At 34.0% G+C, this 15,424-nt stretch overlaps 3 protein-coding genes and 1 non-coding gene across 7 annotated transcripts; 2 read left to right on the top strand and 2 right to left on the bottom strand.

The window, feature by feature from the left end:
• Positions 1-268: 268 nt before the first annotated feature.
• Positions 269-5,282, bottom strand: fshr-1 (G-protein coupled receptors family 1 profile domain-containing protein). Of its 2 annotated transcripts, none has more exons than NM_001276924.3 (13): positions 4,897-5,282; positions 3,770-3,841; positions 3,575-3,724; positions 3,310-3,525; positions 3,188-3,262; positions 2,970-3,138; positions 2,709-2,925; positions 2,233-2,508; positions 2,008-2,188; positions 1,682-1,934; positions 1,235-1,636; positions 820-1,176; positions 269-659 (listed from the first exon to the last, which is right to left on the bottom strand). In NM_001276924.3, exons 1-13 carry the CDS (start codon positions 5,157-5,159, stop codon positions 492-494), a joined length of 2,799 nt encoding a protein of 932 aa, NP_001263853.1. In that variant the 5' UTR covers positions 5,160-5,282; the 3' UTR covers positions 269-491. The 2 variants fall into 2 exon arrangements, with proteins under 2 accessions (NP_001263853.1, NP_505548.1); NM_073147.7 differs by having other exon boundaries at positions 270-659; positions 1,244-1,636; positions 4,897-5,280.
• Positions 5,283-8,644: 3,362 nt separating this feature from the next.
• C50H2.16 lies at positions 8,645-8,707 on the top strand. The gene has a single exon (NR_069235.1). It is a non-coding gene; the product is annotated as an Unclassified non-coding RNA C50H2.16 (non-coding RNA).
• A 443-nt stretch (positions 8,708-9,150) lies between these two features.
• On the top strand, positions 9,151-13,085 carry clp-9 (the record flags this gene model as incomplete). Of its 3 annotated transcripts, none has more annotated exons than NM_001383377.1 (10): positions 9,151-9,306; positions 9,355-9,442; positions 9,500-9,552; positions 9,888-10,079; positions 10,763-11,089; positions 11,131-11,421; positions 11,471-11,933; positions 12,053-12,450; positions 12,503-12,650; positions 12,706-13,085. In NM_001383377.1, 7 exons carry the CDS (start codon positions 9,994-9,996, stop codon positions 12,841-12,843), a joined length of 1,851 nt encoding a protein of 616 aa, NP_001370282.1. In that variant the 3' UTR covers positions 12,844-13,085. The 3 variants fall into 3 exon arrangements, with proteins under 3 accessions (NP_001370282.1, NP_001256150.1, NP_001256152.1); NM_001269221.3 differs by having other exon boundaries at positions 9,159-9,306; positions 9,977-10,079; positions 12,706-13,082; NM_001269223.2 differs by lacking the exons at positions 9,888-10,079; positions 10,763-11,089; positions 11,131-11,421; ... (2 more) ...; positions 12,503-12,650; positions 12,706-13,085 and adding an exon at positions 9,606-9,660 and having other exon boundaries at positions 9,159-9,306.
• An 849-nt stretch (positions 13,086-13,934) lies between these two features.
• On the bottom strand, positions 13,935-14,952 carry sdz-31. The gene is made up of 2 exons (NM_073146.4): positions 14,401-14,952; positions 13,935-14,302 (listed from the first exon to the last, which is right to left on the bottom strand). Exons 1-2 carry the CDS (start codon positions 14,925-14,927, stop codon positions 14,041-14,043), a joined length of 789 nt encoding a protein of 262 aa, NP_505547.2. The 5' UTR covers positions 14,928-14,952; the 3' UTR covers positions 13,935-14,040.
• Positions 14,953-15,424: the final 472 nt, after the last annotated feature.

Raw genomic sequence — 15,424 nt, 5'->3', positions numbered from 1 at the left:
AGAAAACAAGTTGTTTGGGAATAGTTGTCTCATGGTATTTTTTTAATCTTGGCTGATAAAACAAAAAATAGAGCTAAAAGCCGGTTAAAGTTGAGAGAAAGTGATTGAAATAGCCATGTTTTTGTTACGTAGTTTTTTTTTAATTTAAAAATTCAAATCAAAATAATTTGTATTTGTTTTATTAATTTCGTTTATTTTCTTTTAATTTTTGAAATTAAGTTCTCTACTCTCATCATTGAAAATTTAATGGAAATGCATCAAAGCACAATCAGAATCAAACTATTTTTATTAATCATGAAGAATAAACAATTCTCACGGGGGCAAACGAAACAATGATTTGAAAAAATTAGAGAGACGAAGGCATTTGTGTGGAGGCTCGTATTCATTGACCCGCAATCAAGAAATGTGAATGAAAAGAAACAAATAAATTATTAAAGAAAATATGAAACTAGGATACATTATTATACAATTTTAGAAACTTTTTGAAGAATCTAAGAACAATCAGAAACTACGAGAAGTGGTATGGCTGGAGTGGACTTTCGACGATTTTTTGATGGTTCGGGAGGTAGTATTAAAATGTTTGAATTTGTCGGAGATAAAAGTGGACTCAATATTGAAGAAGCGTTGCTGGTTAAGGATACTCTTTCATTTTGATCACGCTGAAAATTTTTTAATTTTTCAAGTATTCTTTGTTATACCCTAAATTATTGAAAAAGATTAACTGCATTTTACAAAAAAAAACATAATTTTCAGAAATACAAAAAATTCGCGGCGAAAACGCAACGGGTAAATTTCGTTAATTCAGATAAATGTACTTACAGAGCCAGCAGAAGATGCAATGGATCCTCTTCCAGAATCTGCTGAGCCTTCTTGCCTTCTTCCAAGTGCAAGGATTCTATTCAATGATGATCTCAATTTTCTTCTAGGATGAGGTACATGCTCATGATGGCTTTCACTTGAATGTTCGGAAAGATCGGATACTTCTGGTATTGAGGAAACTATTCTCTTGAGAAGAGATATCCTATTCTTTCTATCAGATCTTGGAGTTGTTGGAGAAATTGGAATATCAAACGAAACTCTCGGAGATGCACTGGCTCTTCGATCATAATCAAAAAGCATTCCATCAGAAGCACGGGAAACATCTGATCCCCTTGGTGTACTGTTTAGTGATGTTGTCTAAAATTTTTGAATTGTTTAACAACACTTCAATTTTCTGTAGACTTTCGTTATATACCTGGCGTACCTGGGTAACTGCCAAATGCATTCCAGATGGACTTGTTGGTTCATCTCTGCTTCTTCGATGTGCTCCAGGTGGTTGAGAATGATAGAAGTTTGATAGAGAGCTGGCAGCATTCAAAGGCCCAGTAGTGATCCTTCTGATAACTGGTAATGTTTTGCTTCGAACTCGATGTTGGATGACTTCAGTGAAGAAAACGTAAAGGAATGGGTTGGCAAAGGCATTGATTGGAAAGAAGAATACAAGAACAAACTTGGCAGATGACAAAGAAAGCAGTGGAAATCCAATTGTGGCCGTAAATCCAAAGAACAGGGTTGGAAACCAGCAAATCAAATCAGTTACAACTAGAACTGTCATTTTAGTTATAAGTGCACGGTCTTCTTCGCGAGTTTCGTTTTCCTGAAATGTGATTTGTTTGTTTATAACTTTCAGATAATTTAAAACCTTCAACATTTTCACAATAAATCCGTACGAAAGAGCCATTGCCGCAAATGCCAAAAAATTGAAACTGAGTCCGAATATCAAATAACTTTTATCAAATATTGTTGCTGCTCTCAAAGGAAGACATACGCTACTCTCAGAGTATGAAGAAACATCAAACCAAGGAAGTATTGCCATTATAATCGCAAAAAGCCATCCACCAATCATAAGAAGTACTCCAACTTTTGGACTCAAACGGCGCCCACGAAATGATTGTCTGAAATCTTGAAATAATAGTAATCTTTTCGAATTTTAACTGAAAATTATTATCAGAAACGACAAATACTAACCTTGTGTTATATGACATTTCGAATGCAATTAAAAACATTGAAATGATTCCTAGTTCAGATGCAAAAACCGCCAAAAATCCAGCAGCTCGACATCCCCATCCTGTCTGCCACCAAACAGCATGTCTATAATACTCATCAGACATTTTAGCATCAGCAATTGCAAGAACAGCAAGGTAAATTCCTGAAACTTTTCTTAATATTTAGTTACAGAGCTTAATAACATACCAGTGACCATATCAGCTACAGACATATTGATCATGTAAAGATAATGCATCCTCATTCGTTTCTCGTAAACTATTCCTAACAAAGCCCAAACAATAATGTTTCCTACTATTGCTGCAAGACAAACAACCCAAACTGCTATTCGAAGGAATGGATATCCAACAATATTCTCGCATGGATTCAAAGCATCCGGTTGTGGATAACAAGTAATGTTAGAATAGTACTTTTGAACTTCCTCCCCAATGGATTGACAAGGTTCCGCTCCAATTTCAACAAATGCTGAAAGTTATACTTTTATTGTTTGTCCAATGGTTCTCCATAAACTTTTGTCCGTGCTCAAATTAAAAACTTTGCCGGACGAGGCGGAGTTCGTTCACCCTCTACCCTTGCCTTTACCGTGGAAAGTCTACTCAACAAAAAGAACGTTACCAAACAATATTTAGAACGAGTAGATCAGAAAATAGTTTACATTTACTTACGTGGCAACTCATCATCATCAGCATCATCTGGTCCCGTGTATGTGCTATTATCAGTCCATTCTTTCAATAACATATCCAAAAAATCAATTCCGCTAGTTTCCCGTTTTCTTCTCCTTGCGACTTTTTGTTGTTCTCTTTTGTCACAAATTCGTTTGTGAATTTCTTTTGCATTTCTTTGATACTTTCCATTATCATTCATTGTAACATCATCCACGTACTGAGCAATTGTGATATTACAAGTACCATAATATCTAAACTTACTTTGAAAAGGCAACAATGGTGTGGGTAAGTGAAATGAGCAGTTTCTAAATCAGTAAAACTCAAAACACTGGGAAGACTTTTGAGTGTTGGAACATCATTCAGAATCAATGTTTTCAACTTCTTCAGACCATTTATAGGCAATGTATCGATAGAAGTATGAGAAAGATCTCTGTAATTAATTGTATAAATTAACCATTCTTGAATATAATAAAACTTACAGTGTTTGAAGACCTGCCATATTTTTGAATGCATCAACAGATAGACTTCGGAGGTCTGGATTGTTGTTTAGCTTTCTACAAGAAACTTACTTCATTTTTTTATAAATTAAGAAAAAACTTACAGTTTCAGAAACTGACTTTCTGTGAATGCATATCCTGATATTTCAATAAGCTTATTTTCACTCAGCACGACAGTTCTTGCCTTCACATTTCGAACTTTTGAATCACTAATAAATTTAATTTTGTTTCCTGATAAATCAATTCTATCAAGGAGCACGTGATGAGCATCAGTCATTCTCAACGAAGGCATTGTAGCGAGTCCATTGTTTTTTAGTATTCTAAAAAAGGACTTACATTAGAAATGATTTTTTAATAATGAAACCTTACACATTCTGAATTCTCGTGTTGTTGACCAAAAGTTTTCCAGAAATTTCACGAAGATTGGGACATTTAACTACAGAAAGCTTTCGAAGTTTTGAGAGAACGGAGAGAGAAGATCCATCGATGTGCTCCAAATGAGCAGAATTATCAATCTCACTGAAAAATGGAAAATGTTCAAATTGAAATAATGTTAAAACTTACAGTTCTCGAATAGATGGGAATTTATCAAAAAAGTTCGGTGTAATAACAGAGATTGAAGTATTGTGGAGGTACCTAGAATAAATCAATAGATATTCTTCAGATATACAGTGCTGGCCAAAAAGATATCCACTTTTGGTTTTTTGTGTGTAACTTTTTTCTAAGTGGTTATTTTGTTTTGAAACTTCACCACAGTGTTCACAAAATCTAAAAACACAATATTCATCAAAAATGTTCAACAGATTTTGAAAAAACTTCAGAAAAATTCAAAAAAATCGAAAAACTAGAAATATTGAAAAAGCCGAGGTTGCAAGGAAATGACAATTAAAGTACCGGAATATGAGCAATTGGATTTAAAAACAACATAATTATGCTTAATACTTTGTCGCGTATCCGTTTGCATCAATAACAGCTTGACAACGACGTGGCATCGAGTCGATCAGCTTGTGAATAACTGACATGGGGATAGCTTTCCAAGCGTTTTCCAACTGGTTGAATTTGGCATCTGCATTTGAAGCCCGAATACCTCCAAGACGTCTTTCCAACTCTTCCCACAAATGCTCTATTGGATTCAAGTCCGGAGACTGACTTGGCCAATCGAGCAAATGCACACGACGACGTTGAAACCAGGAACGCACATGAAGAGAAGTATGCTTAGGATCGTTATCCTGCTGAAACACGAAGCCACGGCCCACATTTTGAAGTGCCCAGGGTCGCATTGTAGTTTCCAAGATGTTTTCGTATTGAAAACGATCCATAATGCTTTGGATTCTCCTTAGTGGGCCCATGGAAGTGCTGGTGAAGCACCCCCACACCATGACGCTCCCACCTCCATGCAAAACGAAAAAATCAAAAAATTGAAATAAAATTCAGAAAAAATCGATAATCATGTAATGTTTGGTCCGCAAATTTGCGTAACATTTCGCTTTATGCACACGGAAAAATTCAAGTCAAATGGATGCTTGAGAAAAAAGTTACACACAAAAAACCAAAAGTGGATATCTTTTTGGCCAGCACTGTACATAATCAGCAATAACTATAATTGGAAATTAAATCCAATTTTTGTTGCAAGGATTAAATACATGTTCCATCCAAAAATTTTCTCCCGAACTTAACCCTGAACAACTCACAAATATCCAACGTCAGCAGTCAAGTTAGTTGGCAATTGAGACACAATCAATCCCATACAACAACACTCAGGTTGTCCATATCGTTTTGTTTGTTTGCATGTACATCCTTCTCCATCCTCGGCTTTTAAAGCCATACATGAATGTTTTGTCTGGGCAAGACTCAATGCATTCTGGCATTCTATTGTTTGTAGGTACAGTATAATTAGAATAAAAATGAGTAGATTTGAAAAAAGTTGAATCGATCGATATGTTGAGCATGTCATTTGATTAGCAGCGACGTTGACTCGCGACTACATTCGATCAATTGACTGATAAGGAGTTATAAATGCTGGAGAATGCAAATTGGAAGAGACACAGAAATTTTGAAAGGTGGAATCCAAAAATCTGTAAAGTTGTTTTTGTTGATTAATAGGGAAAAGTCATGATAGTTCAATTTGAATGTCATGGTCTGTTGATTAGCAGGTCAGGTGACGAATTATGTCAGATTACAATAGTATAGTACAGTAAGAAAGAAGATGAGAAAGGTTACGTGTCTTATCGAAAATTATTATGAAAATAATTTTATATGAAGGGAACATTGCAGTGAAGGTGGCATGAAAGAAAAAGAAGGAAAGCATAATTTTTCAACTTTTCAATTACAAACTTCAATATAATTATTGTTCTAAACTATATTTGTATTCGTACAATTTTAGAATTCTGACAGAAACTAGCGATGAAATCAATTTCTGTTAAACAAAACCATGTCTTGAATTTCAAAATGACAGACCCCGTTCAAATTGACACCGATCTGTAGCTGAGAGTATAATTATGACTAAACCAATTATGATGTCAAAAACTGGACTGTACAACCGTGACGTCATGTTCACTTGAATTTCTTCTTTTTGGATTGTAGTTATTTTGTGGTCAACAAATAAATATGATATGAACTTTGAGCCGAGATAGATGTAGTATTGGTATTTTGTGAATTACACACTTCCCCAGGCGTTAGTTGTAAAAATAGTAGAACCGTAGAGTGGTAATTTCAAATTTCATAATTTTGATAAATCATAATTCTAACATTTCTATAACTGCAAAAATGTTAATAACCAAACATTGAGTTGAGTTGTCAATTTGAGAAATATCAGAAATGAACCTCCGTTATCAACGTTTTCACGGCAACACAAGAAAAAGTGTCATCTTCCCGGAAATCAAAATTCAAACACCCACAAAAGTTACGAAGTTATATATATTTTTAGAGCACTTTTTGTACAGTCATTTGTACTACTACTACACATCATTATAGTAATTTTAGCACAAAAGTTTTGATAAGAGATTTGAATTTAAATTTTTCACTTCATTGCTTCAAATCAAATGTTATAAAAAACTGAAACAAAAACTGACAAAAAATCGTTCGATTCTCGATGGAATCGAAAATATATTTGATCCGAACACTCTAGCAGAGAACATTTAAGCCTCAAAGTACAACGTGGATATTTTTAGACAAAAATTCAAAAAAATAAGAAAAATGGAGGATATAGAAATTTTCATAAAATATTGGTTTGAAATAGATATGTAAAATGCATATACATATTGTTGAAATTTTCTACCTAGTAACTGACAAACCATGTAAGTTTCACTGAAGATTTTTGAGCTTGAAAGCGGAATTAAGGTCAATAAACCAAGAGGGAACGAAAATTCATTCGAATAATAATAATAATAATAATATCGTATTTCGCATTCATTTTCAACTTTGACAACAGACTGCACATACTTCTCCCTAAACTTTTTTGTTGAATAACTATTCGGAATAAATTCAATATATAACATTTTTGAATACTTAGTGCAAAATGTGCAAAAAAAATATGTCTCAAGTAAAAACTGAGACGAACACGGTATAATTAACAGTTTTTGAAAATTTGTTCATTTTGTCTATCGAAAAATTGGTGGGTTGTAATGTTTTCAGCTTTAATGCACTTATCTGTTCCAACAATACTTATTCTTTTGATCATTTTCAATAAAAATTGATGATTGACATTTGAATTGACCTATGAAAAATTGTTTTGCTCACCTTCCACAATTCTAAATAATTTCCAATAGAACATAGATCGTCAATAAGTTTTACTGAAAATTACTCCGAGAAATTCTTCATAGAAATAAAAATGTAGTTTTTAAAAAATCCTTGACTATCAAAATTTTAATGCATTTTTGTAAATCTTCGGACGATGGCCAAAATTAGATTTCAATACTATTAGAGTATGTTATTATATTTTGTTTTTTTCTATATATTTCAAGTTTTCAAGTTGGCTGACACTGAAAAAAAGATTCGCTGGAAAAGTCAAAAGTCTGAAAAGAAACAGTTTCATTCTTTACAAGACGAGAAGAACACACAGACATACCACATAGTCAATTATGATGGTAATAAGAGAAATGATGACATGGTAGAAGGAGACGACGAATAAGGAAAAATGAGGAACAGAACGTTTCAATTTCTGTCGAAAGTCGCCGTCAAGTGCCCATCACTATAGTTATGGTTTTCCTCAATCATCGTGGAAAAAGTTGGCATTTCGTTTTTCAGAAAATTCTTCCTTTCCCTCTTTTTCTTTTGATACCGATGAAAACTATAAATAGAATCGGGTGATGTGCTTGGAAAAAAAGAAACGTCGTTTATTTGAATAGCAGAAAGGTAGAAGCAAAAATGAAAGAATTGTACGTGGGAAGACGATGTTGCCGACTATTTTTGAACTACAGTTAAGATTGAAAATGATAGTATCGACGTTGGCAGAAACCTCATGAATTTGCATCAAAACATGCATCAGAACGTTTGAAAATTATTGTATCTTCTGGTGTTGGCACATAGCGTTTCTACAGCTGAAAATGCAACAAGTTGAATATCTGTTCAAAAAAACTTGGATTGGCCTAAAATATAACAGAAGCACAAATTTTGATTTTCATTTAGAAGTAATAATGTTGTTTTACAACTTTGGAGAGATTTCATAAGTCAACGAAGAGATTTTCTGATGGTTTTTTGTCTGCAAATCCTCACATGGCGCGATTTGAAAAATATACATAACTCCAGGTAAACTAATTTCGCATTTAAAACTCGCGTTACTCGCGTCCTATCAGATCTCCAACATGTTTTGGGTGAGAATGTTAGGCACTAGGCTTGCGCAAATCAGCCAAAAGAGTGCAAACGGGGACCGATTGGAGCGCGGTTAGGCTCCGAACGCGAAATGTATTTTATGGTTGAAGCTAGATTTTACGAGTTGTGGCCCTAAAACGCTATAGGAGCCACGATTTATAGAGGAGTTTTGCGATGTGTTGAATTTGCAAACTTGACCAGAAAATTTAGAAAAATTTGAACACACAACCTTCCACAGTTTGACACCAAACACACTTTCAATTTGTTGAAAATGTCAACTTCATTGTTTTTCCCTCATTTACAAAATACTGATGTTTTCAATTTTTAAAGTGCACTTTAATTCTCCAGTTATTTTGAAGTATTTTTGTAGTGTTTGCTTTGAAACTGACTCAGTTGACTCATAAGTTGTGTACATCTGATTCATATGTTCAGTTTCTCTTGAGCTCAACAATTTGCAATCCCTTCAAACAAGTTTTACCGTCCAATATTTTGTATTTGCAATATTAGGATATAATTTTATAGTTGAAAAGACTATTAAACTTAAGTTGATAATGTTCTCTGATATTAAGTGCCTACTATTTTTTGTCCATCTGGTTCAACAATGAAGATATTTTCTTTCCTTCTCTATTTCTCTTCTTTCTCTTTTTCCGCGAACACGCATGTTATGAAATATGCTTCTGTTTGCATAACATCCTATCCTTCTTTCTTCTATTTCTCTACAGCTCTTCTCTTTTTAACTTCGGTTCTTTTATACACCTTTCCAAATACTTTTTGAATTTGATTCTCGTGTAGTTTCTCTGTTTCAAGGTTTGCATTATTTATTGAAAAAATTTAGTAGCTTTTCGAGTGACCTAGTTTATACAAAATAGCCCACGTCCATGTTTTGGAAAGCTTCATTCGGATTGAGAGAACGCAGACACTATAAGAAAACATTCCATCAATTCACAATTTCATGTGATGCCTTAGTCAACGTTTGAAAAAACAAATAAGAGTTATCATATGCTTACAAATTAGACTATTTTGAAGTTGAAAGTTTTTAAAATTATGAATTTTTTTTCAGAAAAGCCACGGTGTTTAATAAAATTGTACTTTTTTCTTTAGCAAAGATTTTCATAATTTTCATTTCTTATTTTTCTAGTGTTTGATGGAGATGACAGCATGGAATTGTCTATATTGTACACTTATCAATGATCCTGCAATCTTCATTTGTCAGGGATGTGGTTCTCAAAAGCCTTTAACGAAAAAACCGGCCAAACTAACAGGAAGCTTCCCAAAAATTATCACAGATACAGGTATTAAATAATTTTTGGTAGAATTATATAAACAACCTTCTATTTTAGTTCGGGACGTTTCAAATGCTATATCTGATTTGGTAAACAACAGAGATAGGTCGCCGGCTCATAATTTTGTTAGAGCAACTCATTTTCGGTAAGCATGAAAATTATTTTTAAATTTTTGAAAACAAAAACGTGAAGTAAAATTCAGAACTCCGTTGCCAAATGGACCATTTGTTGATGGACAAAGCAATGATCCAAGAGGTTAGTTTAGTATTTTATCAGTTTTATGTTAATTTTTATAACTATTTTTGTAGTCCTATACAAATGCAATATATCAGTTGCTTAATTCTACAAAGAAAACAATGAAACCAAGTAGTTTAAGTTAAACCCTAGGATTTAAAACTTGATATTAAAATTGAGATTTGACAATCTTTTTACGAACAGCAAAGCTCCTTTCCTGTGCAAGGGTAATTGCAATCTAAAATTTTTAAAAAGTGCAGCTTTTCATGACTTTTGTCAATAGAAAATTATTCTAAAATGGCATTTTAAAATTTTCAAGAAAAGTGTATGTGTTCGGGCGTAGGAAATATTTTAAGATCATTTTTATTGTGAAAATCCCAAAAAACTCTCCAAATTGTTTGCTTCAATCCTCAACGGTACGAAAACATCGACTCAAACGAATCAGACACTCATCAACTGTCTATGTGCTCCAAAATCACGACTACTTTAAAACAAGAAGCAGAGAAGAAATCCGACGTTATCTACAGTAATATCATCAGTTACTGCAAGTGAGTTTTTCTTTCTGATTATGAGCAAACTTCATAAATACATGGTAACTAATTCAGGCTTGTTTCACTATTTCTCTTATCAGTTTGCTGTAAGATTTCCGTTAAAATTACACATAAAACTAGCTCTAGTTTTTTTTTCGGTTAAGGCTTGTCCTGAAAAATGTTACCTTATCAATGAATAAGAAACTTTCTTCATTCACGCGTATTTCGAAAATTGGGATTACAAAGTTTTGAGTGAAACTTACAATAAAGGTTTCATCAAACTGTATATTTAGAATAGCTTCAGTTTAAAAAAAAAAGTGCCATTAAAATTTTTAAAATTTTTGGGAATAAAAATATCATTTACAGGGTGTGACATAATTATGGGTCCCCTATAAAGTTTGATAGGATTTTTAAAAACCAATTCAACAGCACATGTTTTACCCCCAATCGTATATGGATCAGAATATGATATCAAACATTGAAATTAACTCATGCAATGCAACAAGCCTTCTGAAAGTGAAATTAGTCTGAAAACAGTGCAAAAGTTATCTAGCAATTGTGAAAATATTTTAAAACTTTGGAAAATTAGTGGAATTTTAGATGAGCAGTGTTACTAGCGGTACTTCAGAATAACATCCGAAGTTTGTACCATAACAACAAACAACATTTCATGATAATAATATAATCATTGTTACTTTAAGATCTTCCAATTCACCCTTCATCGACGATAGCTTTCTACATAACAAAAAATCAATTGGTTCCCTTCAGTTCACGAAAAATGGAGTCAAACGTCACGAAGAACCCGATTTCCTTAATTGGCTTCGTCCATCTCAAATGTTCACAAAAGATGGGCGATCAAGCCCATGGTCTGTACTCAATAATCCACGACCTTCGGATATTGAACAAGGAACTTTAGTTGGAGATTGCTGGCTGATGTCAGCGATGGCCTTGATTGCTGAAAGACCAGATGTTCTCGATGATATTATCCCGAAAAAACAATACTCACATTATGGAGTTTATCAGATAAAGTGGGTTTTTACAAGTGATTTCATTAACGATTAGTCTTTAGATTATGTGTGGAAGGGAAGTGGGAAGTTATAATTGTTGATGATTTCTTTCCTTGCTATTCAAAAACTAACTCTATTGCAATGGCAGTCGGTCGTCGAAATCAATTATGGGTTCCATTGATCGAAAAAGCCATGGCCAAAGTTTTGGGGAGCTATTCAAAACTTCATGGAGCTTCTTTAGCACAAGGACTTTCAATGCTCACAGGAGCATCATGTGTGAATTACAATTGTCCACCAATTCCTAGTAGTGTTGATGATGTTGATACTTTCTGGGCTCAATTAGTTAGTTCAAAGTCAGTCTTACCTACTATTTAGTTCACAAAAATAATTGATGAATTTCAGAGAATCTGGATTTTTGATGTGTTGTCACTGTGGAGCATTTGAAAATGTAGTGGCTGAGGCAGAATTCAAAGCAATGGGATTACTAACAAATCATGCATATTCCATTCTAGATGTTATATATGAACAAGGCTATCGATTACTCCGAATTCGAAATCCGTGGGGGCAATTTGTTTGGAATGGTAAATGGTCGGATGGGTGGCCTGGGTGGCCCATAGGAATGAAACAGAAATTTTTGAATCAAAGAAAAGACGAAACTGGAGCATTTTGGATGGATTTAGAAGATTTTGTGGCAAGGTTCGCATCTGTAACAGTTTGTAAACTGAGAATGGATTGGAGTGAGCTTCGTGTCACACACAAAGTTGGTGGACATTCTGATACAGCACTTCAGATTGTGATTACCGATACATGTGAAGTATCAGTTACGGCATTCCAAAAAGGAGCATTCAATAAAAAAGATAACTTGGTCAGTTTTATAACATAAAACTTTTTTTATACATTTTTCTCATTTTGTTTTGAAATCGAAACTTTTAGAAAGAAAATTAGATTCGGAGTACTACAAGGCCGAAATTAAAAATTTTCCAGAATGATCTTATGGTCTGCGTACACAGAATATCTGGTGACAGACGTATTGGTGAACTAATAGAAATGTCTTCTCGGATCTCTGATAACCACTTCACAATCGACGAATTTTTTTTGGCTCCAGGAGAGTATCAAATTGTATGTCACAGTCAAAGCTCCCTACTGACAAATAAAAAAGGAGTAGTGAATATGGTTGTGCACACACGTTATCCAATTTTCGGAGAATATATTCCAATGTCACCACGAACGAGAATGGAATCATTGCATCATGTAATAATTAAAGAAGGAGACATTGTCAAGAACACAAACGATGGGGTTGTCATCAGAACTTTGACGAGAAAATTCAGAGGAATGATCATAATGGCAGATAACTGTCTGGAAAAGAAATACTTGCATGTTGGGTACGTTGAAGTGTTTAGATGATTATGACTGTTCACCTTCTGAACATTTCAGAGTCGACTGTTCTCAATCAATGAATATTCAATCTTCCCGTGGATTTCTTCAAGTAGTTGACGTAGTTCCTCCGCTATGCCGTCAAGTATTACTAGTTTTGTCAACTATCGATGATTCCGCACAATACAGAGTTAGCAACAGCCTTAAGGTAATTTTACCACTATATTATGTGTGTTTTTTACCCCTATTTGTTTTTTTTTCAGACCCTTGTCCATCGTTCAAAGTGTCTTCTACCAGAAATGTGGTACGAAGCTGCCATTTCGGCACCAAACGCTCAACACTATCCTCTGTTGAACACGTCTTCTTTTGATCCTATTCATTCTACTGTTTCTGTATTTTAAATTAGTGTTTATTTAGCTCACTATGTCACGAAGTCCAGAAGGACCATCGAGAAAAAGGAGACACTTCAACGAAAAATGCCATAACATTTCTTAGATTTTAAAATTTTAGTACTCATTTTATAGTCTCCATCATATTGTATTTCATTCTTACTTTTGGTGAACTGTGAATCAATTTTACAGCACGGGTTATACTCGTCATCTCTATTATTTTTTCAACAAATAAAAAGTATCCTACTCGGTCCAATTGTTGCCTACAGTGGATGTTTTGGCACGTTTTCACACCTTGCCCACGTGGAGGTAGAGTGTATTTTGCGAAAAAAGAATATGTGAGAGCAATGTTCTCAAACGGAAGTGAAAGTGAATGTAACTCTTCGAAAATCCTAACGAAGAAATATTTGTTAGAATCTAAGCATTTACTTGTTGAAGACATGTGAGAGCAGTATTTCTTGTTTGCTGACCATTGCTGCAATTTTTCTGAGTCAATACAACACTTTAACTGACCGAAAATTTTATGCTTTAAAAACTTCCCGTTAGCCCATTAACCGAAAAGATGTGTTACATTAGACACCCAGGAAAATGGCTTTGTCCCAGAATCATTGTTGCAAAAATAAAACTTGAACTACATAGTAAAACCGGTAAATACTGCCTGGAAAAAGTTAATATAAACACAATTAAAATTAGTCAAGAACAATTCGAATATTTATGAAACGGCAATTGCGGATAGGTTTTGATTTCAATTGTCATCAAAATGAGATGTATTCTGGCACGTTTTCACACCTTGCCCAGATGGGAGGTGAAATGGATGGATAGCAAAAAGAACACATGTGCGAGTTTATCTTAAAACGGAAGTGAAGGTGAACGTAACTCTCGTGTTAACGGAACAAGTATTTTCATGGACATCAAAATATTTATTGGTTGACGAGACACGAGACCCGATTTTCAGGACACGGTTTTTTGGAGACAATGCTATTTCTATTCCCATTCATTTTATTCAACAAATAAACGATTATATTTGTAACTTATAGTCTGTTTCAGAGAGGAAAGGAACAAAATAGTTTTTAAAAAATTCGACAAGCGCCAAAACCAAAAAGTTAGGCTCAAATCAATTTATTAAACAAGAAATCATTAATAATTACAAAGTAAGTTGTCAAAATAAAAATTGAAACATTTAAAAATTTGAACGTAAAAATTGCCATTCTAATATTCCGATTGCTTGCTGAAAAATGATCCAAATGGTGCTGCTGTGTAACGTGGCTCCTCATATTGAAAATCATTTGAACGTTCAAAACTCTTTCCTTCGAATCCCTCAAAGTCAAGTTTCTTGCATTTAGATGCGGATTTTCTGCCAGCAATAATGATGTGTTGATTTTGTGAGCGAGACGAAAAGAGGAGAACAGCGAAAACGGCAATTAGAATGAGAAGTGTTATGATGATGATCACTAGCACAACGATGATGATGCTGGAAATAATAGTTTATAAAAGGTGAAAATGACATTAAAAAACGACATCTTTTTGATACTTTAGTTTAGTCAACCAGAAGTTCAAAATTAAAATTACCTGTTATAATGTTCAAGACCCATTGATAAACCAGCTCCTTTCGATGATGCTTGTTTTTCAGATTCCGTTGAAGTAGTGATTGTTGTTGTTGTAGTTGTCATTGTAGTTGTTGAAGTCATTTTAGAAGCAATCGTCGAAGTGCTTGGAGCTTTTTTGAGTAGGCATTTCGATCCGAAAAATCCTTCGTCGCACTCAAAAACTGACTGGATGAACACGACAACATCATCTTGGTCGAAAATGTTTCGGAGATGCTGTCCAGTATTTTCAAGTTTGAACTTGTAGAAAACAGGATCACGATTTAGAGTTGACAAGCCAATTCTGATAGTATCTTGCTCGTTTGTTGGATGAAAACTTGAAGTTTTCTTTTCTCCCATTGTCAATTGTAAAGTCTCGTTACTATAATCTGTGATAAGTCTTAAGAACTTATTCTCAGAAGACGTAAACTCTAGACGCAAGTGACCGGAAGTGAAAACCAAAGGAAAGATGGTTAAAATAAGAATAACAGAGAATACTGTAATAGAAGACATTATGTGGAGAGAAGGAATGATGTGAGCTGTTGAGCCGACTGTCTTGAATGACTGAAAAGAATTGTCTTCATGATGCATTAAACCTCGTGGCCACGCCCATATATTGGATCCGCCTTATTCCAAACAATTCTTTGATTTTATGATATTAGTTTAAGAAACACGTTTTGTATACTTGGAATAAAAGTATACTAAAAATTTTAATGTTCTGCTTTCAAATTGCCCATAGTATACTAGTATTCTCCAAACATCACAATGCACCATACTCTGGAGGTATAATATTGATTGATATGTAGCTATCATTATACTATGCAGACACAGTGCTCCAAAAATAATGACAAATAGGCTATTTTTTATCTATCGATAATTTATCCTTGCAACAGTCCTAAAAATGTTAACTGAGCCAGTTTTTATGCAATATTTTAAAAAGCTTCAATACCAGCAATCTGCACTGGAAACTTTCATAGACACCGGTTCTCCCCCATTTCTTGTATTCAGTT

The sequence above is a fragment of the Caenorhabditis elegans genome, chromosome V (genome assembly GCF_000002985.6).
Source record: "Caenorhabditis elegans chromosome V".
NCBI classification, from domain to species: Eukaryota; Metazoa; Nematoda; class Chromadorea; order Rhabditida; family Rhabditidae; genus Caenorhabditis; species Caenorhabditis elegans.
This window is presented reverse-complemented; position numbering and strand designations above follow the sequence as displayed.

Bases quoted from the DNA above. Each gene is read 5' to 3' on its own strand.
- fshr-1 (NM_001276924.3), bottom strand. From the start codon at position 5,159: ATGACATGCTCAACATATCGATCGATTCAACTTTTTTCAAATCTACTC. The intron at 3,725-3,769 runs GTAAGTTTTAAC...TCCATTTTTCAG, and splicing joins TTCCCATCTATTCGAGAACT to TGAGATTGATAATTCTGCTC. The intron at 1,177-1,234 runs GTATATAACGAA...CAAAAATTTTAG, and splicing joins CAGTTACCCAGGTACGCCAG to ACAACATCACTAAACAGTAC.
- sdz-31 (NM_073146.4), bottom strand. From the start codon at position 14,927: ATGTCTTCTATTACAGTATTCTCTGTTATTCTTATTTTAACCATCTTT. The intron at 14,303-14,400 runs GTAATTTTAATT...TATTATTTCCAG, and splicing joins GGTCTTGAACATTATAACAG to CATCATCATCGTTGTGCTAG.